General features: G+C 34.6%; 5 protein-coding genes across 7 annotated transcripts; 2 read left to right on the top strand and 3 right to left on the bottom strand.

The window, feature by feature from the left end:
* The first annotated feature begins 2,063 nt into the window (after positions 1-2,063).
* Positions 2,064-4,604, top strand: LOC107481869 (zinc finger transcription factor YY1). Of its 2 annotated transcripts, none has more exons than XM_016102212.3 (6): positions 2,064-2,327; positions 2,780-2,838; positions 2,954-3,153; positions 3,236-3,325; positions 3,628-3,771; positions 3,875-4,604. In XM_016102212.3, the coding sequence occupies exons 1-6, from the start codon at positions 2,242-2,244 to the stop codon at positions 4,421-4,423; spliced, it is 1,128 nt and encodes a 375-aa protein (XP_015957698.1). In that variant the 5' UTR covers positions 2,064-2,241; the 3' UTR covers positions 4,424-4,604. The 2 variants fall into 2 exon arrangements, with proteins under 2 accessions (XP_015957698.1, XP_015957699.1); XM_016102213.3 differs by having other exon boundaries at positions 2,080-2,327; positions 2,736-2,838.
* A 452-nt stretch (positions 4,605-5,056) lies between these two features.
* On the top strand, positions 5,057-7,238 carry LOC107481868 (ubiquitin-like domain-containing CTD phosphatase). The gene is made up of 6 exons (XM_016102211.3): positions 5,057-5,449; positions 5,533-5,677; positions 5,770-5,884; positions 5,978-6,041; positions 6,125-6,290; positions 6,691-7,238. The coding sequence occupies exons 1-6, from the start codon at positions 5,175-5,177 to the stop codon at positions 6,934-6,936; spliced, it is 1,011 nt and encodes a 336-aa protein (XP_015957697.1). The 5' UTR covers positions 5,057-5,174; the 3' UTR covers positions 6,937-7,238.
* Positions 7,239-8,155: 917 nt separating this feature from the next.
* LOC107481867 (uncharacterized protein At4g06598) lies at positions 8,156-11,515 on the bottom strand. 2 transcript variants are annotated; one of them, XM_016102209.3, is made up of 5 exons: positions 11,310-11,515; positions 9,557-10,292; positions 9,379-9,454; positions 9,114-9,240; positions 8,156-8,848 (listed from the first exon to the last, which is right to left on the bottom strand). In XM_016102209.3, exons 2-5 carry the CDS (start codon positions 10,273-10,275, stop codon positions 8,637-8,639), a joined length of 1,134 nt encoding a protein of 377 aa, XP_015957695.1. In that variant the 5' UTR covers positions 10,276-10,292; positions 11,310-11,515; the 3' UTR covers positions 8,156-8,636. The 2 variants fall into 2 exon arrangements, with proteins under 2 accessions (XP_015957695.1, XP_052115000.1); XM_052259040.1 differs by lacking the exon at positions 11,310-11,515 and adding an exon at positions 11,133-11,232.
* A 2,587-nt stretch (positions 11,516-14,102) lies between these two features.
* LOC107481866 (magnesium transporter MRS2-4) lies at positions 14,103-16,121 on the bottom strand. The gene is made up of 4 exons (XM_016102208.3): positions 15,888-16,121; positions 15,153-15,595; positions 14,647-14,916; positions 14,103-14,514 (listed from the first exon to the last, which is right to left on the bottom strand). The coding sequence occupies exons 1-4, from the start codon at positions 16,096-16,098 to the stop codon at positions 14,236-14,238; spliced, it is 1,203 nt and encodes a 400-aa protein (XP_015957694.1). The 5' UTR covers positions 16,099-16,121; the 3' UTR covers positions 14,103-14,235.
* A 1,721-nt stretch (positions 16,122-17,842) lies between these two features.
* Positions 17,843-20,231, bottom strand: LOC107481564 (magnesium transporter MRS2-4-like). The gene is made up of 4 exons (XM_016101839.3): positions 19,916-20,231; positions 19,077-19,519; positions 18,725-18,994; positions 17,843-18,121 (listed from the first exon to the last, which is right to left on the bottom strand). Exons 1-4 carry the CDS (start codon positions 20,229-20,231, stop codon positions 17,843-17,845), a joined length of 1,308 nt encoding a protein of 435 aa, XP_015957325.1.
* Between the last annotated feature and the right edge of the window lie 342 nt (positions 20,232-20,573).

The following is a 20,573-nucleotide window of genomic DNA, read 5'->3' on the forward strand; positions in this document are numbered from 1 at the left end:
GGCCATGATCCCCCCATTTTTTAAAAAAAGTAGTATTATTAGTTTATTATTATCTCAATATGTATAAATTATAATGTGTATTATAATATATTAATAGCAAATAAAAAAGAAGTTTAAAAAAATAAAAGCTTATAAATATATAAATAATTGAAAAGTTATTGAAATATATAGGTTTGAATTAATGTAAAAAATCAACAACTATAAAAAAAATTCTTATTTTGACTTTTTCTACGACAACAATAACAATTAAATAGACTTTTTAAACAGTAAAAATTATTAAAACAAGATAAAAAAACAAATTTTTAACAGATTATATGATTGTATATGTTAAAAAAGATAATGCTTCAAAATTTATTCTAGATAGTAAATTAATAATTTTACTTATATGAAATATCGCAGAACAAATTTAAAAATACCAAAACTTAAAGTATGCAGTTGAATGTTGATTTTTATATAATATACTTATTAATTTTGACCTATATACTATAAATTATAGAGAAAATTCCACTCCCCTTTCCTACAAGATGCTAAAATAACGCTCCCCTCCCCTCTATTTATAAAATGTACATTCTCCTTTCTTATAACTTTTAGAAAACCACATCTTTATTCTATTTTAAATTTTTTGTGTTAACTAAGGTTAACTTTATCCATATTTCAAGAAAAATAAATTATATTTTACAAAAATATCTTTAGCAAAAATTTTATTTTTTTGTCATTAAATTTTGCTTACTAAAATATCTTTTAATAAATTATTTTTTATTGATTAAATTGTATTTTTATCAAAATATTTAAAAAAAATAATAATTAAATTATTTTTTTCTAAGATATCCTTCAATAATTCTTTAATTATTAAATTATAATTTTACCAAAATTTTTGTTAACATTTTTTTTATATTTTACTATTAATTATTTTTCAATATGTATAATAATTAATATACATTGATCACAGAGCAACGTCTCTCCCTCTTTACTTAACCTTTCAGTTTTACTCCTAGTAAAACACTAAGTCACAGTATGTAACCAACTAGGTACAACACTTGTTAATTGGGGATTAGGGCAAATACCTCTGATTTGGGGTCAAATCAATTTCAATTAATTTAATTTCCACCTAGGCTAACAAATTAGTTAATTGAAAATTACAACTCAAATAAAACATGTTTTGTCAGCAAAATTCGGCCTCCAGGTCAGCATTGTCCTCATCGGAGCTTTGGTCCGGCAAGCACATGGACACGCTTGTCAGTTTTTAAAAAATTCTAGGTACCTTTTTGTCAATTACAATAGTGAGGTACCGAAATGTCAACGTTTTAATCTTTCGAGTACTGATTTGGTCATTACCTCTAGGTTATTAATGTCAAACTATCATGTACAGACATTGATATGGATATACGACACAATATGACACATAATATATAGATACATATTTTAAAATNATTAATATTAAAATATAATTTTTTTATTATTTTAACGTCTCTTTTTAATTATATAAAATATTTAAAATATTTTTGTTTTAATAAATAATAACATATATTATTTTTATATTCATTTTCAAGAATACAGGTTAAGAATAAGACTGAACACGCTGATATATGATGATATTTAAGTGTGTTCAAACAAATTTTTTTTTTATTTTTTTTATTAAGACAGTTAAATACAATAAACACATGTGTTGGAAGAATGCTGATAAATATGGTGTCAAAATATATCCATACACTATGACAACTCAATAAAATGTATGTGCAGTTGTGCTTTATAGGTATCAAATATAATACAGTACTAGATATTAAAAAATAATATTATCACTTCTATTCTAATAATATCACTTATTTTTTTATAAATGTATATAAATATATACGATACAAAAAAAAATATGCAAGAAATAACAATATAAAAATAGGAGTAATAACAGTATAATTTTGTTAGACATTGGTGATTTTATGTGTTGTTACTTGTTAGATTTACCTATGAACCGAAAACGAAAAGAAAAACAAAACTCCATTTCGGTCCGGTCGGTTCCGGTTCAATTTCTGGTTCGACAGATCAACGAACCGAAGCTGCTTGAATTCGATGCGAACATGGAACCCCAAAGCTGACGCTCTCTCTGTTCTTCTGTTCCCAAAAACTCCGATCTTTTTCTTTTCTTTTCCTTCACTGCTTCCCACTGACCAAACCCTAATAAATTGTCCGAACCAGATAGCGTAGCATCGGGATTTTTTGCCCGGAAAATTCTTGGTCTAGAAATCGATGGAGATTCACTACAGTAGCAGTTACTTCGAAAGGCGCCCCATAATCAGGTCCAATGCGCCAGCTGCTAAATGGGTTAAAGAATGGTACCATCACTCTCTTCTTCAATCCAATGTCCCTTTTGTTATTTATTTTCATTTAAAATAATTGTGTTTCTATGCTGCTTCTTTGAATTCATTTTTGGTGCTTATGTGTGCGATTCATTCGTGTTACTGTTCTGAGCGTGGTTTTTAGTGTGCTATACTGAGACTGATACTATTCATGTACGGAATTTGGTGTGGAGTGTGAACAAATAGTGGTTAATTGGAGAATGGAGAATGCAATTGTCTTTGTCTGAACAAATTGAAGTTGTATTTTATTTATTTATTGAGCAGGAAATTTGATATATCTAGGATCAAAAAGTAGTTTTCTTGAATAAGAAGTGGTTTCTTAGTTTGCAATTAATTCATATATTGCTTTCAGTTTGCATTTTATAGTCTTCTTTTTGTCATCAGTTGGACATGTATTACGCTAACGATCGGCGCAATGTTCCTGCCAGGGTTCCCCAAGATGTTGTAGCCACTGGGGGGAAATGCATGCTCTTAAGATGGGTTAGAGGTTAGTACTGTAACTTATGCTTCTATTCTATTTTTGTGTAGCTTCTAGAACTAGTATTCAACCTTTGTATAGATGTGACTGTTGCCTAACGATTCTCTTGTTTTACTTTGCTTAGAGGATGCCTTGAAGGCATTGCAGGAAAAGGAAAAAGAACCGGCTGTACCTGAACCGGAACCAGAGCCAACTACTGAAGTGCTTTTTCTTTGCAGCTATGAAGGATGTGGAAAGACGTTCATTGATGCCGGTGCATTGAGGAAACATTCTCACATTCATGGAGAGAGACAATTTGTTTGTCACTATGAGGGGTGCGGAAAGGTACTGATTTTGTTACTTGGGACACACACATGCATCTCTTGTATCTACATACTGTTCTATTGAGAAATTGTTTGTGTTTCAGAAATTTCTTGATAGCTCAAAGTTGAAAAGACATTTTCTCATTCACACAGGGGAGAGGGATTTTGTGTGTCCCCATGAAGGCTGTGGTAAGGTAATAATCTATCCATTGAAAGAGCTTGTTCTTATTTTTTTTGAGGACTTCTTTTTTCCCTGGTTGCTGTTACATGTACTGTTTTTAGTATGACAATTGTTGATGGATGACAAAACTTCTTCAGAGTCTGCATTACTCTTCACAATGGATAAAATTGTGTTTGTGTATGTGTCTTGATTAGTCATTTACTATTTCGTTCTCTGTTGAACTCCATTATTCTTTATCTTGAGATAACAAGCCTTTTTGTGAGTTTATGTGTATGCATGCAACATCTTTGTGACCAAATTTATTGATCTATATAGGCCTTCTCTCTGGATTTCAACTTAAGGTCTCACATGAAAACACATTCACAAGAGAACTATCATATCTGTCCGTACTCAGAATGCGGAAAGAGATATGCTCATGAATACAAGCTAAAGAATCACATTGCCTCTCACCATGAAAAGGTAGGGTAATCTTTTCTGTTTGTGACTGGTGCATATCTCTAATTCAAAAGTCCTGAAATATATCACCTTAGACAATCTTTTGGTTCACAATTTCGACTTACAGAATGCAGCACTGGAGGTGCCGAAGTATACTCCGCCTTTAGAGAGACAACCAAAAACTACTAAACATTCTGGCACAGCATATGGTTCTGCATCGTCAGATCGCCCCTATGCATGCCCTTATGAAGGATGTGAAAAAGCCTACATTCATGAATACAAGCTTAAACTCCATTTGAAGAGGGAACATCCTGGGCATATGTCTGATGAAAATGCAGAGCATGCTCAAGCTAATCTTGATAATGAAATGGATGAAGCAAGCGATCAAGATGCCTATGGTGGCAAACGGTCAAATGGTAAAATTCAGAAGCAAAGTAAGCTAAAACCAAACCTTAAGTTGCCTCCTTCCAAAATCACCAAACGCAAAGCACCGCCACCTACTCCTGCCACCATAGCCGTAACAAAGAAACCTTGGTCTGTGAATGTGAGAGAGGAGGCTTACAACGAAGAAGACAGCGAAGAAACAGAAGAGGAGGATCGCGACAATGTTGAAGATGGTTGGAGATATGCTGGCAACAATGACGACGATGATGAAGAAACAGAATATGAAGACTGAGATACTTGTGGCATCCTCTGCCACTATTTGAATATTTGTCTTTGTTTTGTTCTTCTACAAAATTTTTCCCTCATTTCATTTAGTTCACCAAAGGACAGTTTCATGTTATACAAGACTGTATTTGCTGTTGGAAAATTATAATTGTTAGGAAGAAGAATTATATTAGTTAATAAAACGTGAATTTTAACCAAAGTCTTTATTGTCATTCTTCTCAATAAGCCTATACATGACATACTCGTCAGCAACCAATGTAGTTTGTAAGTCAAAGAAATCCGACATTAAGTTAGAGTTTATCAGAATCTTAAGGAGAGCCTTGAGAACATTTTTAAGTTTAGGAGTTTTTCGGTCCGCTTTTAAAATTTACAATTTTGGTTCATTTGATAAGAATACTTTTAAAAAAAAATAAACTACTAAATATTTTCAATTGAGCAAACAAGTGAACAACCATTTTGTAGCATTATAAAATGGACTTCAAAAAAGGCAAATAACAAAATAATTTCCAAATATATATTATGTTGTTCTTTGGGCCCTTAGTGGGCCTGGCACTGTCCAAAAAAAAAATATTATGTTTTACAAACAGAACACATTTTTAATTTTTAATATTTATTTTAAGTTTTAACTATTTGCTTTGGAGGCGAAAAATGACTGTTTACTCCATTTTTAATCAAAACCCTCAGTTCTGAAGAAACCTAGTTTAGTTTGGGTGAAGGGAAGCTGGGGAGTTGAGTACTGGACTGTGCAGAGGACAAGCATGGCTTCTTCAGCATCGCCGGCGGCAACGGCATCATCGTCTCTGTCTGAGGAGGAAGTGACGCTGACAGTGAAGTGGAGCGGCAAGGAGTACACAGTCCGGGTTTGCGGTGACGACACCGTTGGGGAGCTGAAGCGGCGCATCTGCCAGCTCACCAACGTCCTCCCTATCCGGCAGAAGCTTCTTTACCCGAAGGTTGGTTCGAAGCTCAACGACGACAACCTCCTTCTCTCCACCCTCCCCCTTAAGTCCTCCTTCAAGATGACCATGATCGGGTGCGCCTCGCTCTCTCTCTCTCTCTCTCTCTCTAGGGTTTCCGATTTTCCCCTTCTCTCTCTCTCTGATTCCTCAAATGCAGGACCACCGAAGAGGACATTCTTGTTGATCCCGTGGAGGCTCCGGAGATTGTTGACGATTTCGAGCTTGGTCAGGAAGACGTTGTGGACATCAAGGACATGGAAGTCAACAAGCAGAAGCTCAGAAGACGCATCTCTAGCTTCAAGGTTACTACTCCTTTCCTCCATTCTCACTCTAATCTATTTTCTTGGAATGTGTTTTCTGATTATTTATTTTATGCATACACAATTACGTGAAGATTGAGCTTCAGAATCCGTGTCGGAAAGGAAAGAAGCTCCTGGTTCTTGACATTGATTACACCCTCTTCGATCATCGTTCCCCTGCTGAGAACCCTCGTCAACTCATGAGACCATGTATAACTATAACCTTCTTCTCTTTCTAAAATTATTCTTTTTCTTTTTGTTTCAATTTAGATTTGTCATTTTCTTATTCTGTTTCTTCTGCAGACCTTCATGAGTTCCTTACATCTGTTTATGCTGAATATGACATAATGATATGGTCTGCCACCAGGTCAATGTTCATTTGATGACAATTCTCTTCTCATGGAATGTGGTTACTATTTCATGGAATTGAATTATTTGCTCTTGCTGCAGCATGAAGTGGATTAACCTCAAGATGGGACAACTTGGGGTGCTGGACAATCCCAACTACAAGATCACGGCTCTTCTTGATCACTTGGCAATGATCACTGTTCAGTCCTCATCTCGGGGGGTCTTCGATTGCAAGCCACTAGGTTTGATCTGGGCTCAATTTCCCGAGGTATAGTACATACGAATTACAATGCTCCTTCCATTTACTCTATCATTTGATAAATAGAATTGTCTTAAACATTTTCATATCAATCAGGCAAATTAATAGTTTACTTTCATTCTGGGGAGAAATGGATATCCGGAAAAACAGTAAAAGACATGTAAAAGTGCAATAGACCCATGTATTGATTCAGTTGGAAATACACTATTGCTGCAATGTCATCTTCCTGAAAACTTTAAAAGATGTTTTATGTTGTTTCATGCTTTTGAGGATAGTAATGGATAAAATGTATGAAAGTACCTGTTTAATGTGCTGAATTATTGCAATCTATATCTGTTTTTCATTGTTTTTTTTTTTATTCTCAACCGTATTGCACTTGTCTCATTGGTGGGTTTTAATTTCATTTCAGTTCTACAATGCTTCAAATACTATCATGTTTGACGATCTCAGAAGAAATTTTGTGATGAACCCACAGAATGGTTTGATAATTAAACCATTCAGGAAGGCTCATGCTAATCGGGACAGTGATCAGGAGCTTGTGAAACTGACTCAATACTTGTTGGCCATTGCGGAGCTTGATGACTTGAGCCACCTTAATCATAATAATTGGGAGTTATTTGCAGAAGATAATACAAAAAGGCGCAGGCAAACATAAGTGACAACGGAATGCACTTACAGGAATGTGGTAAGCAAGATGCAGCTTCTAAACTATTCAAACTGCCATTTATAGACTGTTAAGCTAGATTATTTCAATTTTTCGTTCAAGTGGTTAGTTTAGGAAACGGTGAATGAAAGAAGATTCCTCGTAGCAGCCGTGTAGGGTTATCTAGGATGACTGATACTGCTTGAGCAATCTCTATGCACCAATTCCAGAACAGATTTTGAATTGATGCAAGAGAAAATGATGTTTCCATATTGGATATTGTGGCTATTTCTTAATATATATTGCTTCTTTTATATTGGATTATGGTTGCCATGGTCTGGCCATAATGCATGTTATGAAAAACTTGCAAAATCAGAATGAGGTACTTGTGAGATTCAATCTCTCCCTTGTGGCTTTTTATCTCATTCTGTCTTATGTTTACGTTATATCATTACCGAAAATGGTGTTTGTTAGTAATCCACATCCAAGTAGGAAAACTTGTGTCAACAGCAATATTGTCTAGATGAGCAAAGGAAGCATGTAGGAAAATTTTCATGTAAATAAATTAAATTGAAGTAGATGTTATAGTCATATATGCTTTGGCGATGACGAAAATTTAAAACTTCTTAATAAAAAAATAATTAGTGGTTATATCAACGCTCGTTTTATATAAAATTGAATGCAAGTCTAGATTGTACTTAAAATTAAACAATGAAGAATCAAGAAGGAAATGATGTGTTGATAGCTTTATCCATTTTCTTCTCTTTTGTTTACGAGGATCTCTTTTCCTCTAATATTCTTGTACCATTCTTCTTCCCATCTTATGATCTTAATAATAAATTAATAATCTATTAAGAGAAAGAAAAAAACTGTTAAACCATCATCATCTGTCTTGACCCAAAAAATAGCAGAAAGAAAAAGAACTGTCACCATCGGCAATGTCATTAAGTCAAGCAATGTTCATACTGTATAAATAAAACACCAATCTACAAACTGCTTTTGAATACCCGAGAGAAAAACTTACCAATTTTAATCATGATTAATACTAGACTCGGTAAAAAGTTTCGATCCATTCAATATATACAATTTTGTGTACTAAAATTGCTTGTACATCATCATTTGCTTACAATTTACAATTTTCAAAGCATTGCCTAAATTCCACATTGTGAAATAAAAAATGTAAAAATGGAAAAGTGCCCTTCTCCAACATCTCAATGCATCAAGCAAGATATGTTGAAAAATCATAAATATCAATAAGATCATATTACACAACATTAGCTTAACATAATCCATACAAATAATGCACAATCAAACAGCAAGGAGATATCAGCTATTTGCTATTTGCACTAGGCTAAATTCCACAGCAGTGGAGATTTTATAAGAGGGGAGCATACAGTTACACAATTATCACTGAAAATATAGTGAAGGTGATAGATTTGAAACTGTTGCGTTACCACCTCTGGCAGGTGTAAACCTGACCGAAACTAAGATTTTGGTGATGACCACTAGGCACAGATTAAATGGGAATAATTTAAACAAGCGAGAAAAAGGGAAGACCAAGAGAACTTAAATCTGCAAAGCGGGCAGAGAGAAGGCATATGCTGTGTAAAATCTCTGCACAATCCCGCACCAATAAGGGGATGATTCTGTTGCATGTGTGCAACACCTTTTGAATCTAGGCAAAACAGAACAAAGCTGCAGCCACTGCAAATTTAAATTCTAAGCACACCAGTTGCAGGGTCATGCCCTGAGCCGCTGTCCTTGTGTTTGAGAGAAAGGTTTGTAAACTGAGACTCAAGGTCTCTGCTGTTGGTGCGTCTGTGACTAGCAGACGGTTGTTGTTGTGGCTGGTGTGAGAGCTGTTGCTGCTGCTGATACAGTGCGCGTAATCTTCCAATCTCTCTTTCCAGCACTTCCTGCTCCACTGAATTTCACATTGCACAAGCATTAGTGTCCCAAACAAATACCTTTTATATTTGGTGTAACTGAATACAAATAAACTTGTATGCTGTACAGCAAAAACTTGGATATAACGTGTGTGTGAAATGTGCAACTAACAAGGATTCCTCTAACAGGGAGATGTAAGCAATAAGTGCAACTCCCAGAAATGCACAGTACCCAGGTAGAAGTTAAAGTAGTACCATTACTTGAAAATTGAAACGGTCAATTCTCATGTTATGGAAACTTACAGTATTTGATAAGCTGCTCCTGCGCTGTACTTTCTAAACGATGCTTGAGTGCTTTATTCTCCATACTCAGTATAAGATTCTGCTGGTTGAGAAATTCCAGTTCAGCTGATATTTCACACCCTTCTGCCTATGTATTGACATATAAAGAACCAGAATCAGAACTCTCAAATTTTCCAGGGTGTATATAAAATGCATTAAAAAAAATAAACCAAAAAAAAATGTCAAACAGCATTCACGAGAAATATTGCCATATGCTGAAGCTTACCTGTAGAGCTTGTACATTTCTTTCCAGCTCAGCTATATATTGAAGTTTACGAACCCGTGAACGCTGAGCAAATTGCCTGCAATTTAACAGAAACAGCGCAAGAATTAAACTGTAAATTCACCAATAGCAAAATCAAGTAATAGGCACAGAATCGGATATAGAGAAAATAATTACATACTGTTTGGCACGTTTTGTATCTGTTTCAGAAGCAGACGACTTTGCATGTGAACCATCCTTTTTCTCAGAAGATGATTTTGAATCCTGTATGCCAGATTCCGCTGCATCATGGTTTTCATTAGCAGTTGACGGAAGCCCCTCTGCTTCATGTGGTGGGGGGCATAGTGATCCCGAACCCTGGAAAGCAACACTGTCTTTGCCAGAGAGAACACCAGCTGGATGATTTGTAATATTTGAAAATGAGTCCCATGATCTAATGTTCTGTTTTGCTGAATTCATCTCAGCATGCATGAGTATATGATGAGCATCTTTGTTATGATCAAAGTCTTGAGATGACCAAGATGGGAAAGATAATAAGTTCTTATATTTATATTCATCCTGATCTCCATAAGTGATGTTAGACATATTGTGTGTGTCTACGTATGCAAAAGAATCACTCGATGAGCGCCGATGGACGCCTCTTCGAACTGGTGTCTCTGGCTCATTAAGGAGATCATCAAGCCATGAAGGTTGCTCCTCTATGACAAGACTCTCAGATGAAGTACGATGGTGCTGTATGTTTCCTTCTCTAGGTTTCTGACCAGAACCAACCGCAAGATTTGGGATATAATCAGCATATGCTTGAGAAGCACTAGGAAATGGGATTTTAGGAGGAAGCAGGGCATGTTTTCCAGGATACATCAAATTCCTATAATTCGATGAGCCTTTTGAATTTGCCATAGAAGCAGAACCAACACCTGTCAAATAACATGCTTTGAATTACCAGTGAATGTAACCAATATGTTAAAGAACCAATACAATAGAGACATTATGGAATAATATTCCAATGGAAATTTAAACAAGCCTGATTCAAATACGATCTCCTGTTTTCACCGAATGATCTAATATACTTACAAAAAATAGTTAAAAATTCCATTTTTACTCAGCATAAAGGTCCTACAGCACTTTAAGTATGCCTGTAAAGGCTTACGAAATTTTATAGTTGGTGCAAAAGGATCATCTCAGCTCCCCTATAATCTTCAAATACTAGTGCACCAAGGAACTCCCATCACATGTAGCCAGGCAGTTTCGGAACAAAATAACAATAATAACGTATTTTGCCAATCTTATGAATTTTGAATGAGTAAAAATAGATACTTTATTAAGAAAAATTCTTGTGTTAAGCGACAATTAAAAATCCCATAGCTCCACAAAGTGTATATTTCCTAAGATGAAGTTCTGAAAAGAAGAAGGTCCAATCATCCTGCTACGAAACCTTGAAAAACAACAGTTCGCTAATGGAACAGAGAAGTTTTTGGGAAGAAGAATTTTCCTTGAAAAATGCATAGATTGATTAAAATAAATGGGAGATACTCTTCTGTTCTATTTGAGCAATTAGCTGAAATTCCTGTTTTATCCTCGCAGGACCCAGATGAGAAAAAATTCAAACATAGAAACTTTAATTTGCTTCCTTTCTTGTACAAACTCAACGAAACATGCATATGCATGCATTCAGAAAATACGAAACTCCCACAAAAAAGAGGGAAAACAGAGTTCATCGAAATGAAAATGCTGCAATGTACGACAGATTCTGGCACCTAAGAGCCAATGGTTCCAAGCTGATTGAACGAATTGAGATTGGAAATGGAGATGGATTCGTCTGGTATGCAAACAATGGACCAATAATTCGCTTAAGCTCGGAAGAAAAAAAAAAATCTGAACCAAAAACTCGAAGCAGAAGGAACAAATGGAAAGAAGGGGGAAAAATATCTGACCTTTGGTGACTGAAGATTCGAGATCCCAAAAATGCAATGCTAAAAGGGGGGGCTTGAAATCCAAGCAAAGTTTTTCTCTTTCTCTTTCCTGGTCTCTAGGGTTCGTTTATTTTTCTTCAAACTACCTTTGTATTTCTCTCTCTTCTTTCTATATCCCAATTCCTACGAATACGATTATGTGTCTCTCTCTCTTCTATATATCTCTGTCTTCTCGTTCAAGCTGGGGCTCCATTTGTGAGCCCTTGTTGACAAGTAATGCTGTTCCTTCAATTTTTTCTCATTTCTCATTTTCACCCCTACAAATCTTACTTATTTCAAAATGAGTAAAAATTTTATATAAATTTAATTTTGATCAAATGTCACTCTAAAAAATTCATATGTAAATTTAATTAAATGATAATACACCATTTTTTTATATTGTTGATATATTAAAAAATAAATTCTTTATATTTTTTTAGATAGTGTGTATAGTTATTTAGTTTGAGATAATAGTGTCTCTAAAATACACAGGATAATTTTTGACAAAAAAATACTTGTGATTTTAAAAAAAAATAAAATTTAGTCTAGGAAAAAATATTTTAATTGTGTTTCCTTAAATATGTCACGAGATATAATGTTTATCCGAATCAAATTAACTAGAGTGGATAAATTGATCTTAAAAATGTAACAAAGAAAATTGATAGTTTTATTTATCTTTGAGTCAATACTAACTTAGCATATTTAGTCGCAATAACGTTGAAGGATAAAACTTTAATGACAAAAAAAAAGAAAAGATTTTATTTTTACAAAATTCGGCCTATTTAATTATATTGCAAATTTTAGTTTGGTCTTTATATTTAAGCATTCACCATCTTTATTTGTTTAAGTTCTTATAGTTATCTTGTCTAATTTATAGGTCTTACGAAAAAAAAAGAGATTTATTTTAAGTCTCTAAAGAATTATTACAGTTTAACATTCTTGAAACTAAATTATCATATTATTTCAAGGATTAAACCAAATACATTTTGAAAAACCTTGAGTCTATATCAAAATATGCTTTTTATAATGATAAAAATAAAATATTTTTGAAATGTTTAGGCTAAAATCAAAATTCAATATTTGCCTTAAAAAAACATATCTATTAGACCTTTCTTCTACTTTGAAATCCTTATCATTGCATGCATGTATATGCTTATATCCTATGCTTAAATTCTCAACTGTTAGATCAACAAATTAAATCCATATTGATTAATTTCGCAATAACTGAAATGTCTTGTTGATGCCATATTGGCCTTCTCATTGCAAAATGAATCTCTTATATATGCTGTCTTTTCTAGGAACACAAACCTTAGAGCCATTTGATCCATTGTAAGTGCCGTTGTGAAATAAAAGAACAATTAACAATGCTCAAATCCAGATTGAACAGTTCTTAGGATCTTGCCCATACATATAGGAAATGTCAAAAACCAATATGTAACATGCTACACGTCAACCAATAAATCATTACATAAATTTTGAAATTAAAACCAAACAATAGCTTAAAACGAAGCATGTGTATGATCCAATTAGTTTGTACTTTGTACCACCATTTTGCATAGGCAAAAATAAGTATGAGAGAGCAATATCCTAGGTGTAGATATGTTTCCAATAAAGATAGCAGGTCAGCATGTGTTCCATTTATATCATATAGTAATGGGCACCGAAGATTCATACTAAATACACCAGAAATTAAAGCTCTAGTGGCTATACTATAATAAATTAATGCAATGGTCAATGTCAAGTTGTCAGCTTTAGCTGAATTCCTAAATTGCTGAATACTTTCATTTAGTTTCTATAAATATATGGTTTTCAAAGTTGGACGTTGACATGGTCTTCTGTGTTATCAATGTACTTCCTTACCTCTAAATCAATAGCCAATAAGAATCAAGAAAAATACCAATTCACATAATTTGGTGGTACACTTGTTTGAATCCAAAGTTTGCTGACACTACAACAATTCAATGTACATGCATCACTATGGCCAACAAGTTGGTTAACTAAACGAGTTTCCTTCACCTAAAATTTTGAATTAAAACAGTGACCAAGAAGAATTGCAGTCCCTATTGAAGGCTATAAATAATTTCTGAAAACTTGTAAGGAACTAATATTGTGCAGATCGAGTCATGCATGTAAATAAATTTTGTTTATGAATTTTGTCATCTAGAAGCATGAGAGGATAGTATAAATTGAAATGTGACTGATAATAGAATCAAAATAACGCATGACAGTTTCAGTTTTCAAATTTGGACAATGGCATGACTTAACTAGAATCTGGCCACAAGAAAATACCTATCTAACACTGATCAATATATGACCCTTACAGACAATATTTTGTTAGGAGCTGTATCTAACTGAATAAATGATGCCTCAAGCAACATCTCAATATCCTTTACATCATTATCATTCTAATTCTAACTAAAATTTAAAACATTCTTGAAATTTCAAGTATAAGTAGTGAAACCACACATTAATTAATAATAGATTGGGTGAGTATATAATATGGAGAATTCAATATGATATCATTGGTTTTTTTTTTTTTTTTAATTGTATCCATTGATATTGTTCAGGCACTGATAGTGGTTATGGTTTATTCTTTCTGGTGTTCTGTGACAGAAAGAAGCAGCGGAGCATATTTGATGTCTTTCAACCAAAAAAGACACCAAAAATAGAATATTGATATTAAAAGGACAGTTGACTCAACCTCGTAAGTTGCATGCATGATATACTGAGCTACTAAACACGTTTTGAGGTTATTTTCTAGACCAGTAAACAAACTTGTGACAAATTGAGATAATTATAAATTCCACAGTACAGGTAATCCAGGCTATGTTCGCATCTATAATCACTGATTGCTGAGATTAGTATAGTCAATTGTAATGACAAACCAACGGTCAATATCAATTTACACTTATGTTCCTAGCAACTTTTTCCATCTTGCATATGCCAGTATAAGCAGGAAAATGAAGAAGCAACCAGCACAAGTGCTCAAAACAAAGGGCCAAAATATTCCATTTACGTGATATAGTGAACAAGGAATGTTCATACCAAATGAACCGGCAATCCCAGTCTCAATAACAATCGCAAATGATGCAATTGTCAATGTCAACTGCAGCTGAATAAGTTCGTTTCTGTGATTATCAAGTTGGATGTTGACATAGTCTTCTGTATCATCAATATACTCCCTAACCTGCAAATCAGGACTTTATCACTTCACAAGAATGATATCATGAAAAAACATTTTCCAGAATTCAATATGCTTCACTTGACATCTTGGATGAAGAGATATGATTTAATAGAATTTGGTAATAGGTACACTTACAGACAATATCTTGTTACGAGTTCCATCCAACTGCATAAAATATGCTTCAAGCAACATTTCCAGATCCTCCACGTCATTATCATCCCCCAAGTTACTAGTTACCAGACTTCCACTTCTGGTAGAACCAAGTCGACGAGTACTAGAAAGGTTGTTCAAGGTTGTGGCCCCCACATGAGCATCAAGTTGCTGATTCTGCAACCACTTCCTTGTCAAATATAGTTGCGCCATGTCTTCGTTGTCATCTAACAGATGTTCAATTTCATCCCGTACCTGTAAAATTGGGCCATAAAATTCCTAAGAATGATATAGGTATACGACTTGGTTGATGGAAATCATCATTGGATAAAACTACTGCCTATCATGGAGAGTTCTAGGTTCAGGCAACATTGGAAATGTGAAAATAAGCATAGAGACAACTCTAACAACAAATGAAGAAGGAAAAAGAAACAAAGGGATAACAACAGGAGCAACAAATGGGAGAAGATTATGGTAATCATGCATTGTACCTTCTGCACCCGTGCCAGCAAACGCGTAAGATTGCTCTTCAAACTTCGCACATGTTCAAGATTCTTGGTACTAACATTTCTAGCCAAATCATCTAATACAGGGTAAGCACCTCTCTCAAGGTCTGCCACACTTGAGTCCAGAGAGGTACACACAACTTCTAAAGCAATCTCCAAAACCTGAAACTCAAATGGAAGCTCAGATTGCAACCCTTCAGCAGACTCTGGCACAGGCAACCACTGTCTGCCGGTCGGAACCTGCATTTCACTTTCTTGTTCACCAGCAGGCCCACGAAGTTGAGGTTGAGTTTTATGTGGAATTTGTTGCCTGAGTTGTTCAACGAACGGAAGAACTTCCTGGCGTAGAGGATCAAGCAATAGCACGTCTTCAGCTGTGACTATAGCCTTTATAAACTCCAAATTAACCACCATAGCTTTCTCTCTAGCTGCAGAGAACAGGGAAGTAAGCAACTAATTTCCTCATAGTTGAACGCTACATAGGTGAATCAAACCTATTCTGAACAACAAGGTTTAACAAAATCATTATCCTAATTCACCAAACCTATTCGTATAGCAGGCAATGAATCATAGCGTCAAGCGTGTAAGATGGCAAATGATCAAAGTGAAATCTTTCAATACGAAGACCAAACAAAATTTCAAGATCCAAACGTTCCATAAGAAGTCAAAACAATCACAGAAACCCTAAAAGCCAGATAAAATGAAGAAAACCGAAATTACCAAGAATATTGGAGGATTGGGAGAAGACAGGGCCCAAGATCCTGAGGTCCCGGGTAGGAATTGCGGCGTGGCGGATGATGGCGTTCTTATCAAGCTCAACCAGCTCCGACCCCCCCGATCGATCAAACCGCATCCACAGCCTCGCTCCGCTGGCCTTCTTCTTGACCTTCGTCATCGCGATGGCACCGCCGCCGCCGCCGCCAGAGATCATTGCGTTACTGGCGTTGTCAGCGGGCGACAGGAGATTCGGGCGGGACGATGATCTTCCTGTGGCGGCGGCGGGAGCCGGAGCCGGAACGGCGAAAGGAGAAGGGGCCCTTGCCCATGGTTGAATCCTGATTAGTAACAGCTAATAAGAGTGATTAAGTGATAATTAAATAATAATAATAATAATCAGAATTCTTGGGAGAGTAGGCCTGACACACACAACACATCACATCATATCATCGTTTTCTCAAACACCTAATTTGTTTGTATAAGGCCTCAGCAGCAGCCTGCAGCTTTGTAACAGATGACACTACCACCCTTCCAATTTTGACATAACTTGACTAGAATTTCCCCACAATAAATAATAATAATAATAATAATAATAATAATTAGTTTTTTTTTTGAAAAATCTAAAAAATGGTTTTCGATTAAAATCAGTTTTTCAGTTTTTATTAACTATATAGAATTATTTTTTTAAATAAAAAACAAACGCATCCATAAAATTTTTATATTTTTCAAGTAGTTTCTTAAAATTTCCTTTTCTTACAAAAATTATAACACTGTTTATTTGATAAATCAAATTGAAAATATTTTTCAATAAGTAAAAGCAACAAAATTATATTTGGTAAAATAATTTTAAAAATTTAAAATGACCATAATAAATATAGAGAAATAATTTTGATTGTGAATAAAATTTGGCATCAATAATTTAATTAAGGATAAATCTAAATATTTATTAATGTTTAAAATTTTATTAGACTTTTTTAGTTTTGATAAAATAAAATAATTTTTTTAAAAAATAAATGCTTTAAGAAATATTTCTAACTTTTTGAAATTATAAGTACAAACATATGATTTTGATTTATCAAATACAAAGTGAAAGTGATTGTATTTTCAAAAAAAAAAAATACAAATACCTCTCCAACAAGTAAAACTTACCTTGGTTTAAGATTTTAACAACAAGGGATTTTTAGACTTGCAATTATGCGTTGTCACTAATCCATTGATTTAGGTTAGCGAAAAAACTCAAAAAGTAGTGCTGCGGTATTTATAATTATTGATTTATTGTTAATATAAGTTGAGTCAACCTCGTAAGTAGAATGAATCTAAGACAGCATGAAAACTCTCTTGTAAATTACTTAATTTCTGAGATAAGATGTGTTATCCTTGTTCGGACTCCATCTTTTTTTCTTTGATCTTGGTTCTTGGATGTGATCTGTCTCAGCTTTTGCATTTAAAATTCTACCCTTCTAATTGTATGATACATTTTTTTTAAAGCAAAAATATGTATAAATTTACGTAGAATCGCGAGCCCGAAAATTAAAACGGTTAACCAGAAAAAGAAAAAAAAAAAAAAACTATCAACAGAGATGCAAACTTGAAAAATAATACCATATAGTTCTTTGAAGATCCATATACTGAGCTACTAACTTTCACATAGATTGTATTATCCAAAAAATCTTCACATTGTGTGGTTATATAAACTGATAATAACAAGAAACATATTTATTTGACCCCATAAATTTGGCAAGTGAGAAATTACAATGACTATCACCTATACCAGTATACAGTACAGTGTCAATCAATGTTGGAAAGTTTGGAACATCCGAAAACACCAACTAACCAAACTTGTATCAAATGAAATTACAAACTTCACAAGGCAATTATATTGTACCTCATATCATTGATTGCTGAGATTCGTATAGCCAATTGTAACAACAAACCAACGATGGGTATCAAATTTACAATTATGGCCCAAGCAATTTTATGGATCTTGCATATGCCATTATAAGCAAGAAAAGGATTAATGAACCAGCATTTGTGGTCCAAACAAAGGGCCAAAATAGTCCTTGTACTTCATATAGTGAACAAGGAATGTTCATACCAAATGTACCGGCCAACAAATTTTCAATAGAAATTGCAAATGAGGCAATGATCAATGTCAATTGCAGCTGAATAAGTTCGTTTCTGTGATTATCAAGTTGGATGTTGACATAGTCTTCTGTATCATCGATATACTCCCTAACCTACAAATTAGAACACATGTGCAACAGTGCAAGCTTCTTAAAATAATAATTAACTGACATTTCAACAATTTAATGTTTCACTCATGATCTTGGTCCATGATCCATCAACATAAAATTGCTTCCTCCTTTCACGCCATTGGTGATGAAGATAACAGCATTATTTCTACTTATTTAATAGAAACAAGAAATGGAAATCAGCTAGACAATAGCATATTTCCTAAATTCTGAATTAAGACAAATTTGAAAGCTACCAATACCACTTTCCGGTATGCATTGTCTCTCATAGTAGGGTAACAAAAATTTGATGTCCCCTAATGAGGGCTAAATCTAATTAGTTTCTAAAAAGGCTTGTAAATTGAAACTAAAATAAAATAAGATACTGTCCATCCTCATCACAAGAGAAAATAAAATGATCGCCATATTATTACTAACTACATTAAGGATGATAAGTGTTTGTCTATACTAAGTCATACATATAGAATATATGAATGTGAAAATTTATCATCAAAAAGTGCCTAACCATATAATCCAAATCAGATAGTATCATAGAATCAAAATATAGAATGGCAGTTTCAAATAGAATTTGTTTATAGGAACACTTACCGACAATATCTTGTTGCGACTTCCATCCAACTGCATAAAATATGCCTCAAGTAACATCTCCAAATCCTCCACGTCATTCTCTTCTCCAAAGGTGAAGTTTACCAGACTTCCACTTCTTTTAGAACCAATTTGACGGATACTAGCAGGGTGGTTTGAGGGTGTGGCCCCAACATGAGCATCAAGTTGCTGATTCTGCAGCCACTTCCTTGTCAAATATAGTTGCGCCATGTCTTCATTGTCATCTAACAGATGTTCAATTTCATCTCGTACCTGTAAAATTTCATGGAGAATCCTTGGTTCTGGCAGCACTAGAAATGTGAAGATAAGCAGAATATGGTGCAGTGCATTGTACCTTCTGCACTTGTGCCAACAAACGAGTAACATTGCTCTTCAAACTTCGCACATGTTCAAGATTCTTGGTACTAACATTTCTGGCCAAATCATCTAATACAGGGTAAGCATCTCTCTCGAGGTCTTCCACACTTGATTCCAGGGAGGTACACACAACTTCTAAAGCAATCTCCAAAACCTGAAACTCAAATGGAAGCTCAGATTGCAACCCTTCAGTAGACTCTGGCACTGGCAACCATTGTCTGCCATCCGAAACCTGCATTTCGCTTTCTTGTTCACCTGCAGGCCCACTAAGTTTAGGTTGATATTTATGTCGAAGTTGTTGCCTGAGATGTTCAACAAATGGAAGAACCTCGCGGCGTAGAGGATCAAGCAATAGCACGTCTTCAGCTGTGACTATAGCCTTTATAAACTCCAAATTAACAACCATTGCTTTCTCTCTAGCTGCAGAGAAGAAAAATACATGTTAATATGTTATTCCATTCTTCATCACCAACATAATAACTTCAAATGCGAGTTAACCATTGTACTCTACAATTCTGAAAAGATTTGAATAACAACAGAGAACAGGTAAGCATCAGTATGTTACTTGCGGTTGAAGAATTCATAGTTCAATGTTCCTCTTATATTCTTCACAACAAGGTTTCATAAAATTATATTATACCTAACCTTACAATGCAGCAGCCAATGAATCATAGCGTAAGGGTGCATAAAAAGTGGCAAATGATCAAACACATGGAGAGAAATGTACAAGGCATAATGCGAATTTCAATTTTTTAATTGCAATAAAGTAAATTGGTTCCATCAAAACAACTACAGAAACCATAAATCGAAAATTACCAAGAATATGGGAGGACTGGGAGAAAACAGGGCCCAAGATTCTGAGATCTCTGGCGGGAATTGCGGCATGGCGGATGATGGCGTTTTTGTCAAGTTCCACCAGCTCCGTCCGCCCTGTCCGGTCAAACCGCATCCACAGCCTCGCCCCGCCAGCCTTCTTCTTGACCTTCGTGATGGAAATGGCACCGCCACCGGCGATCATGGCGCTGCCGAGCGGCGACAAATGCGGCGGAGGAGGAGACTCGGACGGAATGACGATCTTCCTCTGACGGCGGCGAGAGGCGGAGCGGCGAAAGAAGAAGGGGCCCTTGCCCATGGTTGAAAATTGGTTAAAAAATAATAATAGTAATTAATTGATAATTGAATAATAATTATAATTCATCGAATCGATCATCATCATCGTCATCATCATCATTATCTTCATTTGAATCATCCGATAAGCTGAATGAGAGGTGTGATGTGCGTCTTGAAGCTCAAACAGCTAAATTGGTTGGTTAGTTAGTTAATTAGTAAAATGGCGCTAAAACGGAAACAGACTTGCTTGTTGATTTATTATTCATTTTCTTTCTTTGAGGAAAAGACAAATAGATTTATGTTTTAATTTAAAAATATATAATTTTTTTTTAATTTAAAAATATTTTTTATTTTTTAAAATAGA

The sequence above is a fragment of the Arachis duranensis genome, chromosome 3 (assembly GCF_000817695.3).
Source record: "Arachis duranensis cultivar V14167 chromosome 3, aradu.V14167.gnm2.J7QH, whole genome shotgun sequence".
Taxonomy (NCBI): domain Eukaryota; kingdom Viridiplantae; phylum Streptophyta; class Magnoliopsida; order Fabales; family Fabaceae; genus Arachis; species Arachis duranensis.